Source organism: Bombus fervidus, chromosome 10 (genome assembly GCF_041682495.2).
Source record: "Bombus fervidus isolate BK054 chromosome 10, iyBomFerv1, whole genome shotgun sequence".
In the NCBI taxonomy this organism is placed as follows: domain Eukaryota; kingdom Metazoa; phylum Arthropoda; class Insecta; order Hymenoptera; family Apidae; genus Bombus; species Bombus fervidus.
Window position 1 is genome coordinate 10,927,956 of NC_091526.1, and position 22,319 is coordinate 10,950,274.

A 22,319-nucleotide genomic window follows, 5' to 3' on the forward strand; every position below is an offset into this window, starting at 1 on the left:
CGGCCTGGTATCTCTAAGAAAACACTCGCGCTCGAAGAAAGCATTCGGTCCTTTTGGCCAAAGTAAATCCCTCTTAAAAACGAAATCTCGGTGTTTTAAAAGCCGATTTCTTCCCGTTTACGCGGATCGTGATATTTTAAATGGCCCTCGATAAATCCCGCCGCGAATTCGTTCGCGTATCTCCTTGTTTGGCCAACATTTTCCGCTTGAATTTGGAAAGTCGGTTTCAACTTGGCCGGCTTTCAAATCCAATCGAAAGTTAGCGCCCAACTCTGCCCGCTCGTTGCAGCCACTTTGCTCGTTCGGTTTTCATTGCTCAGGCGTCGATCAGATCGTTGGCCCTCGTACAGTGGCGCATCGAAGCATTCGAACACTCGTAGAAGCCTTCTATTCACGTATTACGTGTTTTATCAAACATTTGGAAATTTCATTAACATTATAACGAGAGACTATTTGTCACGATTATATTAATTAAATTTGAAATCAATCCGGAAATGTACACAGAAGTTAAAGGATATGTATTTCGAATATACACTTTATAAAGACTTACGAATGGTTAATAGCATAATTATTGATACAAATGATCTCATTAAAATATTAAAATATCGATCGATATAACGGATAATTAGCTGCTTAAATAACGTTGTAATTTTTATGAAGTGTACGTATGTTTCCAATAAATATCTTAACTTCAATGTACTGCTTCGGGTTCGCGTCGAAATGTTTCGCGCGATATGTATAGTGTATTCGGAACAAGTTTCCACAAACGTTCGAATATTTTCGTGAACCCGTGTACACATTCGTACACACTCGATCAATTAACATCGAGATGGCGATAAGAAATGTGCGCAAACTTCCTCCGGTTGGTGCGTTCTCAAATGCGACGAGAGGACACCTAATATTTATCGATCTGCGTCAAAGTTCATGGATCGTGAAGTTGAACGTGAACGAATCGACAAGGAGAATACATCGATTGGAAATTTGAAAGCAACGCGGCGTTAAGAGTGCATTGGTGACGAGCATAGTCCAGAAACGTGGAAAGCGGAGGAGACAAACGCGCCACCATTTATCCACTGCAGCTGACACAAGCTCCGTTCGTTCGGAATGCAACGAGTTCCTATCGGACATCGATCGAATATGCAAAAACGGCGCACGATCAGAACCGAAATCTACGGAGGGCTCTACGCTACGTCGCGTCGCTTCGTGTCGCGCCGTTGCGGTTTGCATTCGGTTTTTAACGGTGAACACGATGCTTCGTTGCTGTAACCGCTTTGCGGCCATTGCAAACATACGCTGGTCCCTACATCGACTTTAAGTCGGAACAATGTGGGTCAAATGACTCGCAGGCACAAGCCTCGCGCGTCGTTGAACACCCGGCTCGTTTCAACTTTACGATCAACCGTCCCGCCCTTTACGATGACTTTTCATGTCTGCGACGCCTCCGCTTATCTTCTTCCGCAGTTTCAAACATTTATATCACCGAATGATCCGTTTATGGATTTTTTCTACCAGACGTCTCGCGACTTCGGAAAACTCTGTTAAACGGTGCATTCGCAATTAGGATCAACGAGGTTAAAAGATCATTATGAACCATTGTTAAGAACACAGGACCGTATCTTCCAGAGAGGGACAATTTTAATCGATCGATTTTATATTTTCAATTTATGCCTTCTTATTTGATTTTGATGTTAAATATACGTACGTTATTGCAAGTATGGCGCGCCGAGTGTAAATTATTGGGTTTATAGGTTGTAGATTTTTCAAACCGTGAGTATCAATTACGAAACATAGCTGGCGGGTAATTAAAACGCTTACGTGTACTTTATAGGGATGGAATGGAGGCCATCAATGGCATTTTTCAAGGTTCACAATGACGCTTGAAACGCAACCCCTTTACCGGATTGAGTCCCGCAGTTTGTGAAATGAAATCTCGACTCCGTCAAACACACTTCGGAATCCTGCTTTCATGAAATTATTGGCTTGGAAAGTTTAAAGGGAATTTTTATTTTCCAGGGAGCTTCACAACTAAAAGGATGGATTTAAAAAAACGTTTGATATATGGACTAGTTTCAACGGTGACGTTTAACCTTATACGTAAACGTTTCTTACAGAGAAATGTTTCAAAAGTTGTTTTGCATGAAATTTCATTGCCCCGGTTCTCGAAGGAAATATCATTAGAAAGGTGGAAATCAACGAGTGCGGTTTCGGCTTTATTCTGTTTTAACATCGAGAAATAATATATCGAGAAACAAAATATCGAGAATAGCGTTGACTCAAATAGTTTTTTCGATGGACCGTCACGAAAAAGCGTTCGTCTACGATACGTAGTGCTATCCATTAATTTTATCGACCGTTCGGTGACACGGTGCACCGCTCCCGACCAGTGTAAGCGATCACACACGTATATAAAGCAGGATCGTTCAAGTCGGGCTGAAAATACCGAGAGCGGTCGTTCTGGTGGCAGTCAGCGGCAGTGACCTGATTTTAATTTCACGCGTGCTCGATAACAGTCACCGTGCTTAGATGAGTTGCGCGAGAGAACCACCTTTCCTGTCGGTGTGTTTCGCTTACCTCGAGCTCGCTTCTCTCCTGCTCGGCGTCGTTTAATCGCGCGCCGCTCGCCAACCGGAACGTAAAGCGACACTTCGTTTTTTGCAACGTTGTGCTCGATCTAGTTCAAAGATTTTTCCTTTTTCTGGCTCGTCGAGATTACCAACGGAAGACACGCGAGAACACATCGTCGGTTTGTTTATTGTATAACGATCGCGTAGAAATAGGAGCGAAGTTTCTGAAACTTTTCGCCCGACTTACTCTCTTTGACAAGTCCAGTGGGACTGTGTCTAGCGTCTTGTCGCGATGCAATTTCTACGAACGGAGATGCTCTAGATGAAAGAGAGCTAACGTTTAAAGAACGTATGCAGGTGTTAGAAAAAGGGACTCGAGAATCTAACGAGAGGCAGGAATACTTGGTTTTTCATGCGAATCGCTGTACGGGACGTAAATGGACGTACGACATTACGTAGTCGGGGTCAAGGAAAATGCGGCGCTCCAGCTGAAATGGGAAATTGCCCGCTCAACGCTCGCTTTTTTCGCAACGTCGGTGTTCTTCCCCTCGCTTTACGAGCACACCAGATCGGACAACGAAAACGACGCCGCGGGCAACCAAAGGAAAAAAGCAGGGCTTCTTGACTAAAAGGTGTCTAGTTTAAACGACGAGGGTTGCTTTTCGAGAAAATAAAATTACTTCGTTCTTGGATATGCGAAATGCTTCGCCAAAAAAGGATATGAATATTTTAATGATCGTTCGTAGCATAGCCTTATTAAACATGTACGCTCGAAGAATGAGCTATTTCTAAGAGATCTCGTATCTTTAGATTTGACAAGTCTTTCTAACTATATAAATATATCAAATATATATTCACTTCCGAAGCTATCAACTAGCATCGAAATTAGAATATCAACAAAAATAGATTTATTATTTTCCTTTCAATTTTAAAAGACTTTTTCTAAGGACATTCAGCAGGAAAAATATCGGATCGATGGGAGACGATGTCGGAGAGGAGTTGTCGGAAAATCGTGAAAGAAGCATCTTGCAGTGGAAGAACGTCGTTCCCCCAAGCCTTTTTAAACGAAACGCGAAACGAAAAGACATCGTCCTCGATTCTTACGTGGCCGCGGCGGACCACAAAAGTTCACCGGCTGTGAAGCACTTTGTCCGCCCCTTTTGCCACCGTTTGCCCGCCCAGCAGAAACCCGTAGGGCATAAGGGCACCCGCTGCATTGGCGTCGCTCGCAGTTGGCCACGATTTTTCTGATCTTTAAGTCGAAATCTCTTTGTCGGTGGCCCGTGCCAATATTTGCCGTCGGTCTTGGCGTTCGCTAAACGATCGAAATTTACCTCTTTCTAAGCTCTCTAAGAGGGAAACGGGGAATAAACCGCATCGCGTTCCTACCGAAAATATTATCGTGACCGGAGTTGTGCCGTGTGCTCGCGGACCAAACGAGTCGCTGAAGAAAACGAGGCTGCGACCGCAAATCCGTAACGAGCGGCATTCAAGAATGGAAACGACGCTTTTGCACAAAGTACACCGCGGCCCATGATTATCCACAGAAACGCGTACAATGCATGCCAGATGGTGGCGCGCACTCATCGCACTCCTTTCTATGCCGTGCATCATTCTATAATGTTCGAGTTACTAAGTAGCCAGCTTGTACTCTCATTATCTATCCCGACTTTTTCGTAATTCGAAGCCAAATTATACGATGTTAGACCAGATTACGAGTAATACTTCTTGTAGATTTACGATTATCGACTTATTTATATTAACCTTATATTTCGAACTCACCCTGCTAAACATGCTTCGTCGTTTCGTTAATTTATTCGGCCTTTATCGTCGGATTTCGATCGTTACCACAGAACGTATAATTGTTCGTGAACCATGCAACTTGGTAATCCGTGTAATCGTTTTAATACCGATAAATACTCATTAAATGCGGATCTAAGCACGGCTTTCGTTACATGCTGGCGTTATCTTCCGCGCGCTCTATTATTTATGGCCTTGCAACATAGATCGTGCGATACATTAGGCTCAGGAATATCATAGCAATTAAGCGCTTGTTCTTCGCGTACAAATATTTCATAGTCAATTTGTTTGTTTGCTTCGTCGGTTTATTTAAGATAAAACTGATCTTATCCTCTGCTGACGGAATATACAGAATCTAATTATTTCTGTGCCTATTCACGCTAGCGTACGAACAATTAGAAACGTCCCGTAATCCGAGTCAGTTTACTACGTAGTGATCACAATCGCTGGGAGAAACTTGAGGCTATGAATAGTTATCGATGCAACCACGATCTGTCGCTGGATAGACGCCGGATTTACAGTCTACGGTGCACTGATTTCTCCAATGTGTCAGTTGGTCTGGCAGGTCGAAAGCAACGTAGGTATCCTCGTCTGGCACGTACGGCTCAGGCTTGCATTCGATTTGCATGCAGGAAATTCGAGCATCGTTCTAACCAGAATCGATTACGCGATACTCCTACATTTACGGACAAACCTCTCGACTTTTCACCTCTCGATCATTAACGTTGCTTCTACGTCGGACGGCTTTTAAAAAAGCTATTCTCGAAAGTTTGTTTTAAACTGAAAATACGATTTCGAGTAATTCTGAATGACAAGTTGCATCAGATTCAAAGAGAATGGAACGGAATAAGGTAGGATTATTTCAGTGAGCTAAACTTCGACGTGTTAAGAATAGTAAAATGTAAAAGTTGGCACAATGTAATTGGGTTTGTATATCGCGAGATATTATGTCGTATGTTAATTCCATTATATCTAAATGGAAAGATAATTTTGGCGCGACACGTATAAACGTATTGAATTTTAAAGTTGCTCCTCTATAAAAGACGGAAAATGTGGCTTGTCACATTTTTCGCTTCAAACTTGTTCGTAATTGAATCGAGTTTGATAAATTACAAGGTAAATTTGATCCAAATATTCTACCGTCACAAATAACCTTATCTTACTCTATTCCCTAGGAAAGGTATTACGGGATTGCTGGGGTCGTTTTAAGGGATCACCGCGGTGAATTTATACTCGCATTAACGTAGTTACATAGTCGATTCCACGGACTCACGGTAGATCGGGAAGATTCGCATCATCTTAGGACAATGTGTCTACCTAAGCGTGTCAGCCAATATCTCGTTTGACGCATGAAAGCTATTACGGCCCCGTTTGATAGTTTAATCACGGCCATCCCTCGTTCTTTCTCCTTCGACCCACTTCTTTAACCCTTGCAACATTAATTCGCAATTTTGGACGGGCAAACGCTTCCTAAAGAAAATGGAACATGTTATTTGACTGGTTAAATTGTATCCCTACGCTGTTACGAAGCGATCAATGACGCAGTTTCGTTCGTAGCTTCTCGTTCTATTTTTCATCGTATACTCCTAATTTGACGATAGTGCCTTACCTCTGTCCATGTTTCAGGCGATAAATGGTAATACAGTAGATTCGCGCAGAATGCGAACGTCCTACATGAACATACTATATTTCTCATCTAGGTACAAAACTCGATTTTTTCTTATTTTTTATGTAAACCTTTTGAAGCGCATTTCTTTCATTCGTGATACATGTTTCACTCTTTCACACACGTTTCGTCACACTTTTAACTGCAATTCGTAGAACTATTCGCACAACTATTCGCGCACCAAATAGAAAGATACTCTTTATTATTTTTTTTATCTTTGGGACTTTTCGTATCACTTGACTAACTAATCGACAAAATTTCACGCACTCGCACTCGCGATTCTAAGGACGAAGAAACGTGGTTTGCTGGTTTGTAGGCACGGTGGGGTGTCGAGAGAATCGGCGCGATTACCGAGATTTCGGGACGTGGCACGATAAAAGATTAGATCTGTCGGACGTGCACGGCACAGGCACGGGCTCGGCCCGCCATGGTAGGTGCTTGAAACTGCACTTTAATCTCGCAAATGATGCGAAGACATGGATCCTCAGGTGAAGAATTCCAGTGAAAGAATACCGAGCCAGGATTTCGAAACCTTTGACTCGTTTATCGCAGTGTGCTCGACGAGAGACGATTTCTCGTGTATACGATCAAATTGGAGTGTTGATTTTTGTAACGCTATTCCGGTTGAATTGAATTTCAAGGAAAAATACAAAGGACGAAAGAAACGTGAAAACATGGAAATGCAACGTCGTTCCCTATCGAAACGTCGATAGTACCAGAAATAACAATCCAAACAATATCGGCGAGAAAACACTATCGAGCTTTCAAGAGACAGAGTATTCTTCGCTTTGAGGAAAGCGTCTATGGAAACTCGAGCTAGTTATGCGCGAAAACCCCGACTCCGACGGTACCTTTGAACAAGCGTACGTGCGAGAGACGCGCCCAACGTACACAGGGCGCGTGACACACGTGCAAGTTATGTTAACAATGCCTGCATACGTACGATCCCGATCCAATTTTCCACGTGCTCCGAGAGCGTATCGCCACCCAGGGTAAGCGGTTTACAGGCTCGGCATGTCATAACGTGGCCACCTGTCTAAATGCAATTGCGGATCGCGCGGTGAACCGACACAGGCCGTTGAATAATTTTACAATCGTCGAATTTACAAAGCTCAGCCCGCAAGCTTTCGACTCGAGAGAATCATCAAGCTCGAATATGTCACTAACGTCTCGTCGCTTCGAGGAATATCGACCGTATAGAGCGCGATAATCGTGATCGAATAACGCGGACAGGTTTTAAAAGGTTCCATATGGGGGAAGTAAACGACCTTTTACGGTGAGCTACGCGAGGCAGGGCCTCTAGATGTAAGAAGAAAGTCGAATAAGGCTATAGTCGCGGTAGAGGCATCTTCTGACCAACCAACGCTCTGGCAAATATAGGGAAGTTTATTCGAATCACCTATGCTTGGACGTTTTAAAATTCAACGTTGAACTTTGCACGGAATAACGAAGTTTGCGTATTATAAGAGATCATTGGCCTTTGTAAGAGCTAAAGAACTTGGAATATAAAAAGGAAAAGTTTCGTTAAGAAGGAAGAAATTCGTTTACAACGACGCGAAAAAGCAATTTCTGAACACTCGATCTTCGAGAACACCGTGACCAGGAAGTTGGGTCACGTAATAAATTACCCGTCAATCGAACGCGCCCGCCCTTCTCTTCAACCCCTAAAATTATAATACGGAGGCAAAACTGCCGATATAAATTATGCAACGTCGTTAAACGATTGCCACGTGCACAACCGAGCGATAAATCTCTCTACTTGGGCCGCGAATCTAATAAATTTCGCGTTACCAAATGACTGGAAAAAATACTGTCTCGATCGGGAAATATTCTCGCGTTTTAATCGTGGCGGTAAATCGTCCACGATATCCACCGTCGCGCACTTCATCATCGAAACACAATTTCTCGTTTCATTGCCAGAGTCGGTTCTCCTCGCGACGATAATTTGCGAAGATCGAGGAGAACCACGGAGATACGGAAAATTTAATTTCTTTCTTGCGAACTGGACATCGGCGGGGTTGAGTTTCGTGACGTTTTCGGGGTAGTAATGGTGCGTGTCCAATTCCAAAGGTGGTAATTGGATTTCTACGAAATCCCTTCGTTCGTGGCAGCATATCGAGGATTACCAAGGATGGGTCCGCGTCAACATCGTCGAGGACGTTGCGTTCTCAATCGCCACTTTTGATCAAGCTCAGTGGACAAAGTGTTTCCCGTTCGGTAGTCTCGGTTTCTGCCTCGTTTCGATCTCGTCTGTGTGTCGATGGAAAAAATTGTCGGCGAAAATAGCGCGGCGTAGGAATTGACGGAAAATAATCCAGAGCGAAACGAATTTTCCAATCGACGACACAACACTTGAACGACGAACGACGTCTGACGATCTCCAAAATTTCGTTTAACAAAGTGTTGCCCGATTTTCGATCCCCACGTTCCTCGCGCGGTTTTCTATCGAACGCAGAGTGCTTTTTCCCTCTGGATTTTCCATCGACGAGTTTCGACGATGCGTGCATCGTGGTTCGTTTCGTTGTTCGTTTTTCCGACGGCGATCGTGGCCGAGCGGACGTAATCTCATCTTTCACGGAACGATCGACGAATCGGAAAACGTTCTTTCGTTAAAACCGGCCGACCTCGGCTGCGCGCAGAACACTTTCACCGATGGATCGATTTCTTGGAGGATTTTCCAGCGCGATCCTCGACCACTTCGATCCAACTATTTTCCAGTAATAGTAAGCGCGAGGCTTGTCTATGTCTGCCGCTAGTTGCTCGCGTAGTACTCGAGGGTGGGGGGTACCGCGCGCCTTCTTAAAGCTTTGCGGTTTTTTCAAAAGCGGCGCGCCGTCCCCACCATCGTCAACTAGCTCCCCCACTACCGGACGTTGCACTTCGTTCCTCGTTCGACTTGCATTCTCGCCGTCTCGCTTCCTCTTCAGCGTTCATTTGCGTCGCTATTCGTCCGTCTCTGTTTATCTGCTCTTATCTCTCTCCGGTTTCCTCTTTCTCCGTTCCACCACCTCTCCGTTCCTTCGCCTCTCTGCCCCGCCATCCTCCCGTTTCTACTCCTGCATGCCTCTAGCTCTTTTTCCGACACGATCGCCTGCATCGGCTGTACCAGCTTGGCTATGCAGCTTCGCACGATCTCTTCGGCCCTCTCTCTAGCGAATTTTACTTCGCAACAGATTTAATCTTTTCCTATCCAATCGAATTTCCATGATCCGCGTTCACGTAAGAACGTCAAGGTATTTTCGTGGAAATTTATGGTACGTCCGGTTCGTTATTGCCGCCACGGATTTCACCAAGAATCGCAAGGTTGAGATTTTTACGAGCATGAATAATTTATGTCCTAGTGCGAGGCAAAGATGTCGCAAGATTTAGCGAACGGTTTATCGGCTCCGTTGCAACGCGTTTGTGACGATTACTCAAGGCCTACCTATAGTGCAAGATCGACAGAAAAGCTGTTACCATTTCTCCAAACGAAGTTTTAATCCATCTTTAAAAGGAACTACGGTTTTCGCTGTTGACTTTGTAATTTTCTGCCAAATTTCGGGGGAATATGGTACATTGTTACGGGGACTGCCTGTCTGAGTAACTGTAAGATAAATAAGGGTAATTATTTCCGCTACCAGGTTCGCTTCCGTGGTGGAGTCACGCGAATGTTTCACGAAAACGCGAGCATCTGTCTCTTCATCGACGATACGTGGTGGTGCGAAAATGTCGATTAATCCTATCTTTCTCGTGCACTAGCTTAATTCCACGCGACAGGGACTCGCTTCAGAGGAAGCTAGGCTATCGCGCCGATTCGCATCGATGGAAGGCGTAAACTCGGACGAAATTGAATCCGATCGACGGATCGATAAGCTCCTTTGGAAAACTCTTGCCAGTCCAAGCTTCGGGTTTTGCGGTTTTACGGTCGCGATGTGCTACATGCCAACGTAGTAGCAGCGACTCGTTTTTTCTGTTAGGCCCACGAGGAACGGGGGGATAGAGGGATATTTCTCTACTGTCGAAATTGCCTATCCAGACAAATTTCTTTTCGTGATTCTTTTTTTTTTTTCACCGGCTGGACAGCATCGACAACGTTGGAACCCTCGGTTAATTCGTCCGCACGGCCCAAGAACGCGGTGATTCGGGGGTCCGGGGTCGAGATAAAATCCTACCACGGTAAAATAAGCGGACGGGCCGGCACTCTGGAGAGATGCACTTGGCTGCAAGCGGGGAGAACTAGCTGGACGCGGCGCTAATGCGCCTGCTAACCTTACTTTCGCATTGCTAGACTCAATTCATGCCAAGGCTGACTGGGTGCGTTGCCCTCCATTGCCCCTATACTGCCGTCATTGGTGGCCTCCTCTCGCCCCTCGGGAGCCCTGGCAGTCGCCGTCGCCCGATGCCACGCCGCCCACCGACAGTTTCTTGCCCCCTTCGACTCCGCTTCACCCCCTTGCCAGGCCTACCAGCTTAGCCCCTGCTAGGCGACTTCGTCTTCGGCTGCAACTCCGGCTCCAGCTTCGACTCTCTGCCTCCCTGCCTTTGGTTTTCGGCTTCAGCTTCGCTCCTGACTTTGGTATCGCCTTCGACTTCGACGTTCGACTACGCACAGCCGACTCGCAATCGACCTCCGGCCACCGTTGCAATTGCCTTAGACCTTAATCGGTTGCTCGCAGCCTAAAGTGTCCCAATTTCTCTTCATTCCGATTCATACACATCGCAACGCAGCGGTCAACTTCCCTTCAGGATTAAGTTTCCTCGTGATTCTATTTAGTATCCTTTCGTTGCACATTCTTAAAATCTGCATACATATGCTTTGTGCCGTAGACGTATTTGTGTTTACACGATGCTCGAAAAATATTTGGCTAGCAGATCGTCCCGTCAGAACGAAGCAAGGAGCACGGGAACCGTCACGATTGATAGGCAAACGATTCTCCGAGACGGAAATAAAATTCGGAGGAACTGTTTTTGGATCGAATACAGGAAAGTTATTTCCGTTTGCGAATAAGCCGTGTTCCACCGCTTTTATTATTCTTTCCCACTGCTTCCCGAGATTTTGTGGAATTTCTCTTTTTGTGGTATTTCTCGGCAAGTCGTGGAGATTCGCGTGGCTCGTAATGAAACGTCGATCAACGTTCTCCATGGTGTTCCGCATGGAAGACAATAGGCATGGCTCGTAAAATTTTTATACGTCCGGTTCTACTTAGGCCCCACCGATGCGACAGTCTTTCGATACCAGGAACGAAGTTAGAACGTAGACACGCGTCAAAACTTGTAGCTGGCCGAAAACTTTCCACGCTGCGTTGGAACTGTTTTCATTATCGCCGTATCGTAGATTGCAAACATATGTTTGATGTTTGATAACGCCATGGATGGTCGTGGTTCGCGGATCTACACGGTTGCCTACTATTTCGAGCAAGGAACGCGCTCGCGTTACAACGGGCAGCACTATTTCGTCTCGACCCCGCCCATAGACCGCCGCCTATTATTAAAATCCTGCAGCACGATATAAACTCTCCCAAAAATAAAGCTGCAGCATCGCGCTCGACGCATCGCTGCGCGAGTTTTGCAAATCCATTTGCCTCGCTCGCGAGATGGGTAAGATCGTTTAGTCGGAACAACGTTGAATCTCCAATTGTGGGGCGAATTACATCGAATCGGTGAATCCGATTGCTAAACGCGATTCAGAATTTTGTTATCCTGCAGGATAAATAAAGGAACGAAAATGACGGCTGCGATCACTGTCAGAAGAACCACGGCTGTGTATTTGCATTAGCTACGAACACGTCGTCGAACGCAACGCTTATTTATAACTTTTTCATCCGGCGAGTTCTCTTATCTGGCGCCTTGCCATCGGTGCCCCCACTTCCTTTCTCTTCATAGCTGCTTCTCGTTGCAACTGCACAGCACGTTGATCACGACCGGCACGGTAGCATCGCGCTCTTCGTCCTACGTTCGGAGCTGCGTTATTTTACAATTTTACGCCGACAGAGTATCGTTCTACGTTTCGGACTCCAACAACGATCGCCGAAACGATCGAGCAGTCTCGTGCTTTCCATCTTTCGCAGGCACGCGTTGCTGGAGATCTCGAAATTGACGGAGGTAGCCTCGCAGATTTCTCCGCGGGTCCGACCTTTTTGCGTAGCCAGACACGGGAAGACATAAGGAGAAAGAGGACACAGGGGAGATACAAGACGAAAAAGCAACAGATCCCCGCTGATCGTGGCTAATCGATTTTCGCGCTGTAACGAGCCGATTGGTATCAACCGGCTCGATAAACTCGACAAAGCGTGACAGGAGGTTGCAAAGGCCACGACGCGTGACGCACCGTGCAGGTTACGTTTAACGCGAAGTGCCGAGCCGCGCTCGGTTATCCTATGGAAACTCGTTACGTAACGAACTTTTTCTTCGCCGTATTCTCGCGATCGATAATTGCCAACTATGTCTTTATAGCCGAGCTTATAGATAATGCGCGAGAGAATGCAACGTAGATCGATGTACGCGCGCATCTCGCGAAGGATGCAGCTCTCGTGATTGCTCGTCCTGCGCAAGCTGGAACGATGTACAAGGTAGAGCTGTGCAAATTGGCGTGCACGTTGCCGTGCACGTTGCGCTGCTCTCTTTCGGAAGGATGCAACCCGCTCGAGCTGCCGCCGTTCCGTACACCTGTTTACACGGGCGCAGCGCGCGGCCACGTTCGTATTAAAAGGATTTAACGTGGCGTATATCGCGCATCAAGAGTCACGTTCGAAGGAGCAGATATTTCGCCAATGGGCTAATATCGCAGCCAGTTTTATTCGCCACCTTTAAATCCATTTGCAGATGCATCGTTGGAAGCGTTCATTTTTTTCTTTTATTTACGAGACAAACTTTTTTAGTTACATAAAAGATATCACGTAGAAGGAAGAGACACATTTTTATATATGGATAAGTTAAGAACAAATGTTCCACATGGAACAAAGGATTCATTTCATTTAGGCGTCTTGACGATGCATTTAAAAGACAATGATTCGAGTCGGATAGATGTTCAGCCAGACACGGTATAATACCTTTTTGACCAATTTATTTCTAAATATAACGCTTGACATTAGTTCTCTATTACTTAATACACGATGGCTGAAACCGTTGCTTCGTAATTTTGCAAATCAAGTGGCATAAGACATACCTGTAGAAAGATTATGTCTGGTAGCAATACGCAGGCACGGAACACTTTGTTACTCATGTTTATGCGAATGTTGCATCGCGACGTTGGAATTTTTGTCGACTTATTTTATTTGTTATTTCGTTAAAACATGCGACATACTTGTCCGCGCATTGTTAGGACGAAAGTGCCACGTGGCCTTGCATCTTCCAAGGCACGCGCTTATATTCGAACGGTCCGGTCGTCATGATTCACGAAGAAAGTTATGCGGGCCCTGTCAAAATTCTATACACTTTGCCCATTGTTCTGTCATCGTAATTAAAATACATCCTATGCAAGTGTGTTACGATCTTAAACGATGCGACTCGTTTCGCTTCCAAAGCAGTTCGACCTAACAACGAAAGTAGTTTGAGTCGCGACCATCGACGTGGTCAGACCGCAGCTCGAGTTTGCAGCTGAAGAAACGTAGGTAAATACGAGGCTATCGATCTGTGGATCGTGTCGCAACCGCGTTTCTCGATATTCTCTCGCATCGCGACTCTGTATTCCGTGTTTCCTACTCTTGATAGATTCCACCATCGTTCCCAATATTATAGTTTCGTCCCTTCAACTTCTGTCGAGCAGAAACCAATAAGTATACCTGGAAGTGGGATTCTCGGCGAGCTCTTTGTTTCACTTACATGCGAAAATTTCATTTCAGTCTCGAAGCATAGATTTGAGAAATCCGTAACTCGATAACAAGTTGCCCTCGTGTTCGCCAACCGTTTGCCTCGAATTCCGAATCTTTGATGGAAGCATGACAAATATGGAAATATTTTGCAGAAATATATTTTTATAACTGTCAACTTGCAAGACAGCTGAATCTAATATTCAAGAATTTGGCTATACACAAAGCGTTTCGCAAAGTAGTGAAACTTCAGCGATACGTAATACTCGTAAATCGTGAAAACACGAAGATCATCGGCGACTACGATAAATTACAACGATGGTTAAGAGTCAGAGACTCTTGTTTCTAACACTCTGTACGATTAACGATATTAATGGCACAGAAGAGAGTTTGGAACGTTCGGTTGGTCGAACCGAGTGTGGTTGGCAATCGGAAACGATTCGCGAGGGCCGCGAAGAAACGCATCGCGGTTACTCTGGTCGCGCGATTACATGATTCTCCAAGTTCGTCCATCCGACTGTCCATTCGTCTGTACATCTGTCCATCCGTATGTCCGGCCGACCACCCGTCCGTCTGTCCGTTCGTCCGGTCCACAGTCGCGTTGCTTCGTCCGTGGGGTAGCTGACCTAACAGAAGGGGTCGTTGCACTCGGTTGGGCCCGCTTTCATCCCCTCCACGTCTCTGGTTCTTCTGGTCAGCCTCGCGGACCTAACCGCTCTTCTTCGCCTCCGTCGTTTCCTTCTCCTCTCTCTCTTTTCTTTCCATCTCCTCACCTCCCTTTGCTTTTTCCTCTCTGTCTTCTTTGGCCCGTTCTTCCTCGCGTTTCTTCCTTCTCTTCTTCTGGCCGTTCGTTGGTTCGCCGCGCGAAGAGAGAGCCACTTCTTCGACCCCCCTCCCCTTCACTCCTCTTGCTCGTCCTTCTATCGTCGTACGTGTGTTGTTGGCCAACCTACTCAACCCCCGAATGTAGCCGGGTCCAAAAGAAATTATAGTTATTTACCGTCGGCTCTTTCGGATAGTCGGTTATTTCGCGGTAGTTGTTCCCTCTCGTGTAGGCATAACTCGACTTGGGAACCGAGAGACAACTTCTTTGCTCAGTTCAGCGGAGGGATGAGAGTCACGATAGAACGAGTCGGCCCGGCTAACGAGAGAAGGAGACGGATAGACGAAAGAGAGGAGGGAGGAATACGAAAGAGATACGGGGAAAGGACGAGGGCTGGTAATGCCGGTGATGTTGCTGCTGTTGCTGCCGGTTCCACTGATCCCAGCACCTATGTCGAGAAATGAGGAATTTCCTTTTTCTCCTCTTCTTTTTTCCTTTGACAGGGGGTTCGCGATAAGTATCCGCGTATACGATTCTCTTATCTCGTCGCGCAATTTCGAGGAAATTATGATTCGCCGTACGGGATTTCGCTGATCTACCCGGTGCGGGCCTTTTCTTCTCGCCTTTTGTACTCTTCCCTTGTTTTCTCGCCTCTCGTCTCTCGTCGTGTAGAAGACCGACGGATTAAAGCGTACTTGCGAGCCAAATTAGACGAGCGAGGGAATTCGCCGGTGCCGTGTATTGCGCGCAATTGTCACCCGGATAAAAAAGGAACGATCGCTCCCTTAATGTCTGACGCAACGCGATAGTCCGTTGGAAAGAAAGAGGAACGAATCGCGGAGGCCGTGTTGGATGCAATAAGAGCAACCGGAGGGCAGATGCAACGACTTCTAGATCGTGGTTCCTTCCTTCGGTTTCGTGATCCACTCGGTAGGAGTCAATGCCTTCTCCTCTCGACGATGGAGTGCACGGCCCAGGGGAGGGGAAAAAGAGGCCCAAGGAAATCACGCTGTTTCGACGGGATTCACGAAGCGTGCATGACGGAAATGCAGCGGCTCGGTTGTGCAGCGGTGGCACGAAACCTGGCCAAGACAAAAAGTTCCTCTCCGCAGGGGAGGAAGAGGAAGGAGGAAGCGTATAGAATGAAAACGAGAGAGGAAAGAAATCTGCTTGGTTCGAAGGGGGGTTTATCGGAGGAGGCCGATAGAGGGGAGCCAAGAGAAAGAAGGAGAAGAAGTTTTGGCGATGTGTGCGCGCGTGTTCACACTCGGAGGAGTCGCGACCAGGCTAGAGGTATCTTGCACCAATCGTGATTATAGCCTTCTCGTATTTTATTGCAGCATCGGTCCACTCTCTTGTCCCCTCGTAATTTTCATTTCACGGGCTCCTGACGGACCCTGGATCGTACACGAAACCGCGTTCGAACAACGCGGAAGACGAAGTGTCACGCATGTCGATGATGGTAGTAGACGACAGCTCGACTACACGATTTGCTAAATTCATTGGATCGATGGGCGCGCACCTAGCTACTATTGCCGGTGCCATTTGCTGTCATCTCTCGTTCCAACTACGTGACTAATCTGACTAGACTGAAACGCGCGATTTGCCAGTTTCGATCGTCGAAAACGCACGAACAGACGTTCACGGATAGAGCTATAAATTCTTTTTGTAGGCGGAAAAATGGGAAACGGCGTTATCGATTCGCGCGACGCCGCCATTCCGCGAGCAAACTGCAGATGTAACGGGCCACGTGAACTATTCGCTCGCAGATTTAGGTTTTTAGAGCGAAATGGCGCAGTCTGGTTTATCGGGTGACGTAGGTGCCGCGCCGCGATAACACCGCTTGTTTGCCATGCGTTCGCGAACCGCTCCAGACTATGATAGAGATTAACTTATCTCGACTACGAACCACAAGGAAGTCTCTGTCCACTCGCCAGTACTATGTCAATATTATTTCAGTGACCGACGTCGTACAAACAACCCGACCGAGACTCTAAACTGCGAAACGTATTTTGCCGGGACGGACGTTTAGACTAACGCTGTACGCGTGGCTTCGTCGAAACAACAGATTCATCTCGCGAGCTCCGATTCAAACGCGAGAAAGTTAGGACAGCGTTTCATTTCGAATTTCATTCTGCGCGAAAATTAAACGATAACATCGCGATCGACCTCGAGATTAAAGTTTCAAACTGGTTTGCGCGTGTTTTATTCTCCACGCGTTAGAATTTCCGTTTCGAATCGTTATCTAATCACGAGACGTTGCTCGTCCTCGAAAATTCAACGTTTTCGGGTCTACGCACGATCGCGTCAGGGAACGATTTCGTTTCGACCGCTGCAGTTCCGCGGATTACCCCAAATGAATCGGGCCCATTTGCATGCGCGCCGTTCGGAATACGAAACGGAGGCCAGGTATCGCGAAGGGTCGCGGAAATTTATTTTAACGCGCGTTCACAGAGCCGAGGGGAGAGAAAGGGCGTTTCACAAAGAGGGATGAAATAATTCGTCGGATTAAAATCGCGAGAATCGAGGGGAAACCGAACTCTCTGGATGGTCCAACGAACCGGAGAAGCTTCATTCACGGTGCTCGCGACGTTCCAAACGAGCGCGTCCGCGTTCCTTTCGTCGTGAGACTTAAATTATTAATGCCAGTTGCTTTGGACACTCATGCAACATTTATAGGAGGCGGAGCGGCGATTCGAGAAAACACGAACGAGAGATTCGCCGATTCGCCGTGAGCGAATTCGCTTGACCTTTATAATAAAAGCGGCCCGAAAATAAATCTAGTAGCCAATTCAGTGAACACCGCTCATTATAGTTCGACGATACGCTTCTCCTTCTTACTCTTTTCCCGCTATCGTACCGACACAGACGCTTTATAGATCACATGTTCCGAGTACGTACACTATCGTTCGTCAGCATTCCCACATTTTTGCCGGTTCGTAACGGTATATTTCAATTTGACCAAAGCGTACGAATTAGTGACGAATTGACAATTATAACATTTATTACCGTTTTTGAATTATAGTCAGCAGACTACAATTTACCTATATTACATTTTAAAAAACACGGTAATATATTTTACTGTTTATTACTTTTGATAGAGTTGATGTCCATTTACCATTTAGATAAACTTAGTTCATGTAACTCCGATACGTATTAATATCCTTTTCGGTAATTGTGATTTTTTTTTCGTACGAGTTAATATTCACATAAATGAATTCTATCGGCAGGAGTTCGTCTAACTCAGTGGCGGTAATTAAAATTTTGTTTCAGTAAGCAAGGTTCTATCGTATTACGTGTGATTACAATTCAAATATCGCTGGTTATGTTAACGTCAGAAATCGTCCTATCAGATTAGAATTTTAAGTATTCGAAGATAAAGACCAAGTAAAAGAATAATTTTACGAGATATGGTAATTATAAACGCCAGTCTCTTCGTTATATCTTATAAAACTTAATTTGATCGCGTCATAATATTTTACGATACCTATTTAACATACTTTCGAACATGTGATTTATCTGCGTGGTCGTTTATTTGTATGGAACGCGATTCAGAATATTCTATTTCGCCATTAGATCACGAAAAATCAATATCTTTTCCTTTTCGTTGGAACATTAGAAATTTAGAAGAACTTGCAATATTCGCAGCTCTGCTTGCATTCGTTCCACTCAAGAAATAGATTCGTCTAATTAAGTCGTTCGAACGATTCTAAAGTCTTTGTTCTAGATCTATAGTTTCTATGCAACCCGATGCCTAAATACACGCTGTTTAGATTTACGAGATGTTTTTCTAAACGATAGTTTGGTTAGCCTCGAGTTAATGTTCGACGAACTTAATACATTTTCAAGAACTCTCGATGAATATCAATCTCCGAGTTCAACGTTTATGAGCACCACTCATCTAGCGACGCATCGAAAACATGGAGTGTCCTCCACACAGATATTTTGTCGAATTATACTCGACTAAAACGACGTTCGAGATATTTTTGAAGAGTTGACACGACAGGTTCGATCCCTGTCACAGGCAAACTGTTTAATCGCCACCGTTTCCACTTTTTATTTCTGACGTGGTGCTCGTCATCGAAGAACGGCGAGAGGTAGAATTTTTGCACTCAGAAAAGTGTACCATTTTTTACCGATATATCGTCTAAGTATACTTTCATCGGCAATGCCATTCTGTTTCCTCGTGTCTCGTTCGAATGTGTCCAGGCAACTCATGACTGCAGTTAGTTTTGATAATAATTGATACTATTATTATTATGTGTTATTATTGTTATCGGTGATAATAATTAACAGATACTGTCCATTACTCGCTAGTGTACGAAAGGAACAAGCTAAAAATTACACACACGTGTAACAAGCTCTGATAAAATAGGTTTGTAACAAGGTCTTCAAAGGACGATTTCTTCTTCAATTTTCGAGAAGGCTATTATTATCCTCGATTCGTTTATGATGCATATAAATTATTATGCCAGATTCGTTTCGTTTGACGAGTTCCAACCATCGTTGTTCGCTTCTCGATCGCTTCGTTGTGTCTTTCGACGTGTTTCGTTGTAAACCATCGTTCATCCGCCTTTTTTTGGGACCAACTGTTGTTCGAGCTACCGTACGCTACGTACAGAAAAACGCGAAGAGGAAGCGTGGAAAAAGCAAGCGCAGTATCGGCAACTGCAGCACGGCCCGTGTCATTTAATTAAAGCTCCTCGGAAGGCGAACAACGTAGCGGGCAATGTTTGAAAATTTAATTTAAAAACTCATTTCGATGCAGCAACGGGCCGCGTCTCTGACACAGCAATTCTCAGATTAACGCTTCCGTTTTCTCTTTTTCTGGTTGGTCGTACTTCTATTTTTCATTAGTTTCCGCATAAATTCCTTCGGGCCGCCTCTCACCACTTCCTCGCAACAATTTTCTTTCTCTTAACGTAGCCGAGAATTATCCAGTCTTGTTATCTCACCCATTGAGTGGAGAAACTTTTCTCCGCCTAGCGGTAATTTCAACGTGTCGCGATAAATCTGTGGTGAAATTATTAGACCCTGACTCTTGAAAAAATAGTTTTATTGATCGCGTGAACTTACATTTAATTACGTCTTCGTAACAAGTTCCTTGTTAGTCTCTACAAACGTTCGCCGTAACGAGCAACCAATTTATAAATTCCGTCTTCAATGAATTTGCATCCAATTTCCCGACACCATTCTAACGTTGCGTCCTCTGCTTCGTTATTCATGTACGAATGATTTCCAGCCACTATCGCATCGAAATATTGTAATCCGTATCGTGATTGCCGGGACACTGTATATGGTTGGCGAGATTTTCGTTGCACCGAACACAATACGAATTCCAAGGTTTTAAACGAGATTTAATTATTTCCTAACGATTCGTCGGGTTTTGCCTTAGTTTTCTCCAAATGTCCTGATATTTCTGACCAGAAATGGATACAATGGCGAATATATTGCTCTTTTAGAACAGAAGTTGGAAAGTGGAGAAAACTTACTTACTGATTGATCTACGTAATACAAAAGCATAGAAGACAGCGTGTATAAGACAGCAGATATACGGAGCAAATTCCACTTTCTTAAGACGTTCCCTCTGTGGAGAGAAGAAAGCGGTCGATTATAAGGAAGACAATAAGGAAGATGTCAAAGGGGTTGGACGATATTCAGGGGGTTAACAACGGTTTCCCTGGACAGAAATCGGAGATTCGCCATCCGGGAGTAGGATATAATGGCGTGGACGGTGCAAAGCTGGCGGCGGAATATCGCGACGGGCCATCTTTGGTCTTTGTCTCGGTGACCTCTCCGACGAAGATTGCTTTTGGGTATTATACGAGAGACGTGGGCATAATACTCGCACTACCTGGCCGACTGCTTGTGCTACCACTATTCTGTATACTAACGGTATACGGCGCAACGTGTACTCGCATAACGGGCGACTGGTTTATGGCGGCCCACTAAGGAGAACTAAGTTCCCTCTATCCGAGTTACTAGCCGGTTTTCTACTAACGAGGCCTCGAGAAAGCCAGATCGCGATTTGATACGTCGCTAAAAAAAGACGCGCCATGCCGGATCCTCCCTGACAATTCCTGGCATGAGGTCATGGCTTAATTATTCACGCCAGCTTCGCTATATTTTATCGACGAATTTGCTAAATGTTGGCAATGTGTCTTCGGAACTTTAACGCCAAAGTTTCTATGGAATAATACATAGGTGGCCAGAGGCTGGCGGGACGAGTTTGTCACGAACTTTCTTACCATTCGCCACCAACTTTCCCCGTAGCGAGCTGTTTTTTTTTTTTTTTCGTTATTATCGATAGCTTCTCAAGTTAGATGCGAAATTTTGGGAAAACATCAGAGACGAAGATGATTTACGTTGGACGGCTTGAAATACCGGCGACAAAAATAATACACGGTCACGAGAAATTTTTGTTCTCTCTCGCTCTTCTGGATTTGCTCGGAGTCTCTAATCCTAGAATTTCCTTACGAAACGCAGGACGACGCGAGACGAATGACGGGGAGTAGCTTCCAGAGGATTAAGCTAGCATTTCGAGAGATCAGACGACAAGATCATGGAGGAGGAGAAACCGGCACGAAATGATTCGTTTATGTAGTTTGTCCTGATTTTTCTCTCGTCAGATAACGGGCTCGTATCACAGGATACGGAGAATCACTGCTGGAAATAAGAAGTCTGACGATCAGAAACGCGTCAAAGGCATGTTCCGCGACATCCCAACGTCTCGTGGAATTTAGGTTAGGCGATAATGGCCCTTGTACGAGAACGAAAAAAGCATTTGCACTCTCTGTGCACGTCACGGTGAACCTTGATTCGTTCCGTGACGAGGTCGTTGTCTCTCAACGGACCTTGGTAATGAATATACCACGTTGCGCCATTAGAAAATGACCTCGAAGAGCGTGGTTCGACGCCCGCCGGAACATTAGACGTCCTTCAGTCGTGGCGAGTACGGCCTGATAATTTGGTCAAGTTGGAGTCGTGAAATAGATCGACGCGTTTCTAACACGAGTCCGCCTTAGAACCGGAATAGAACGAAACTGACAGCCGGCTGCGACCGTGGTAAAGTCGGCCAAGATCAACGAAAGGAGGAGTGTTGGTAATTCGTTTACATCGACACGAAGATGATACATTTTCTACTTTCGAGTCGTTTCCATCAAAAACGTACGATAATTTATAAAAGCGTTTGAACGTTCGTAGAAACTTTTTATCGATATATCGTGTGCGTTGTAGAAAACTAAAGATGTATCGTGTAATAAATACAAATAAAAATATTTTGTAACCTGTAGAAGATTTCTATGGTAAGTGTTCAAATACTTTCGCGAGTCGGTCGGAACAAAGAAAAAAGAATCCTTTGTACGATTAAACATTTCACAGTTATAGAATGTAAATGGATATTCATCGATATCGTTCGCGTTTATTGATACGTTAGTCGCATGATCGTATCTTTTACTTTTACACTTATTTTTTTTTTTTCGATGACAAAAAGATAATTGTTTTTAACGACGCGAGAAATATGGTTGAGGCTTATCGAAACCGGTTATTGACGCGTGCTCGGCGAATAATGTCGCATCCGCCAGATGGCAAAGCGAATGAGTTCGGAATTTGCTTTTATCAAATTTGCATTCCAAACGAGTCGTTGCAAAAATTGTAGTTTTTAGAGAAATGTGAAAATT

The 22,319-nt window shown here is 45.1% G+C and overlaps 2 protein-coding genes and 1 long non-coding RNA gene across 3 annotated transcripts in view; 1 reads left to right on the forward strand and 2 right to left on the reverse strand.

The window, feature by feature from the left end:
• Positions 1–22,319, reverse strand: part of LOC139991550 (uncharacterized) — a 289,560-nt gene that overhangs the window by 9,939 nt on the left and 257,302 nt on the right. Inside the window, exon 2 of the mRNA XM_074111933.1 lies at positions 5,974–6,060. Within this exon, the coding sequence (XP_073968034.1) occupies positions 5,974–6,060 (87 nt within the window). The remainder of the gene's footprint in view (positions 1–5,973; positions 6,061–22,319) is intronic.
• The window catches only part of LOC139991530 (uncharacterized), a 56,612-nt gene that overhangs the window by 9,196 nt on the left and 25,097 nt on the right, over positions 1–22,319 (forward strand). The gene's annotated exons all lie outside the window — the stretch shown is intronic.
• On the reverse strand, positions 18,173–20,919 carry LOC139991396 (uncharacterized). Its single transcript, XR_011800826.1, has 3 exons — positions 20,137–20,919; positions 19,717–20,059; positions 18,173–19,653 (listed from the first exon to the last, which is right to left on the reverse strand). It is a non-coding gene; the product is annotated as an uncharacterized lncRNA (long non-coding RNA).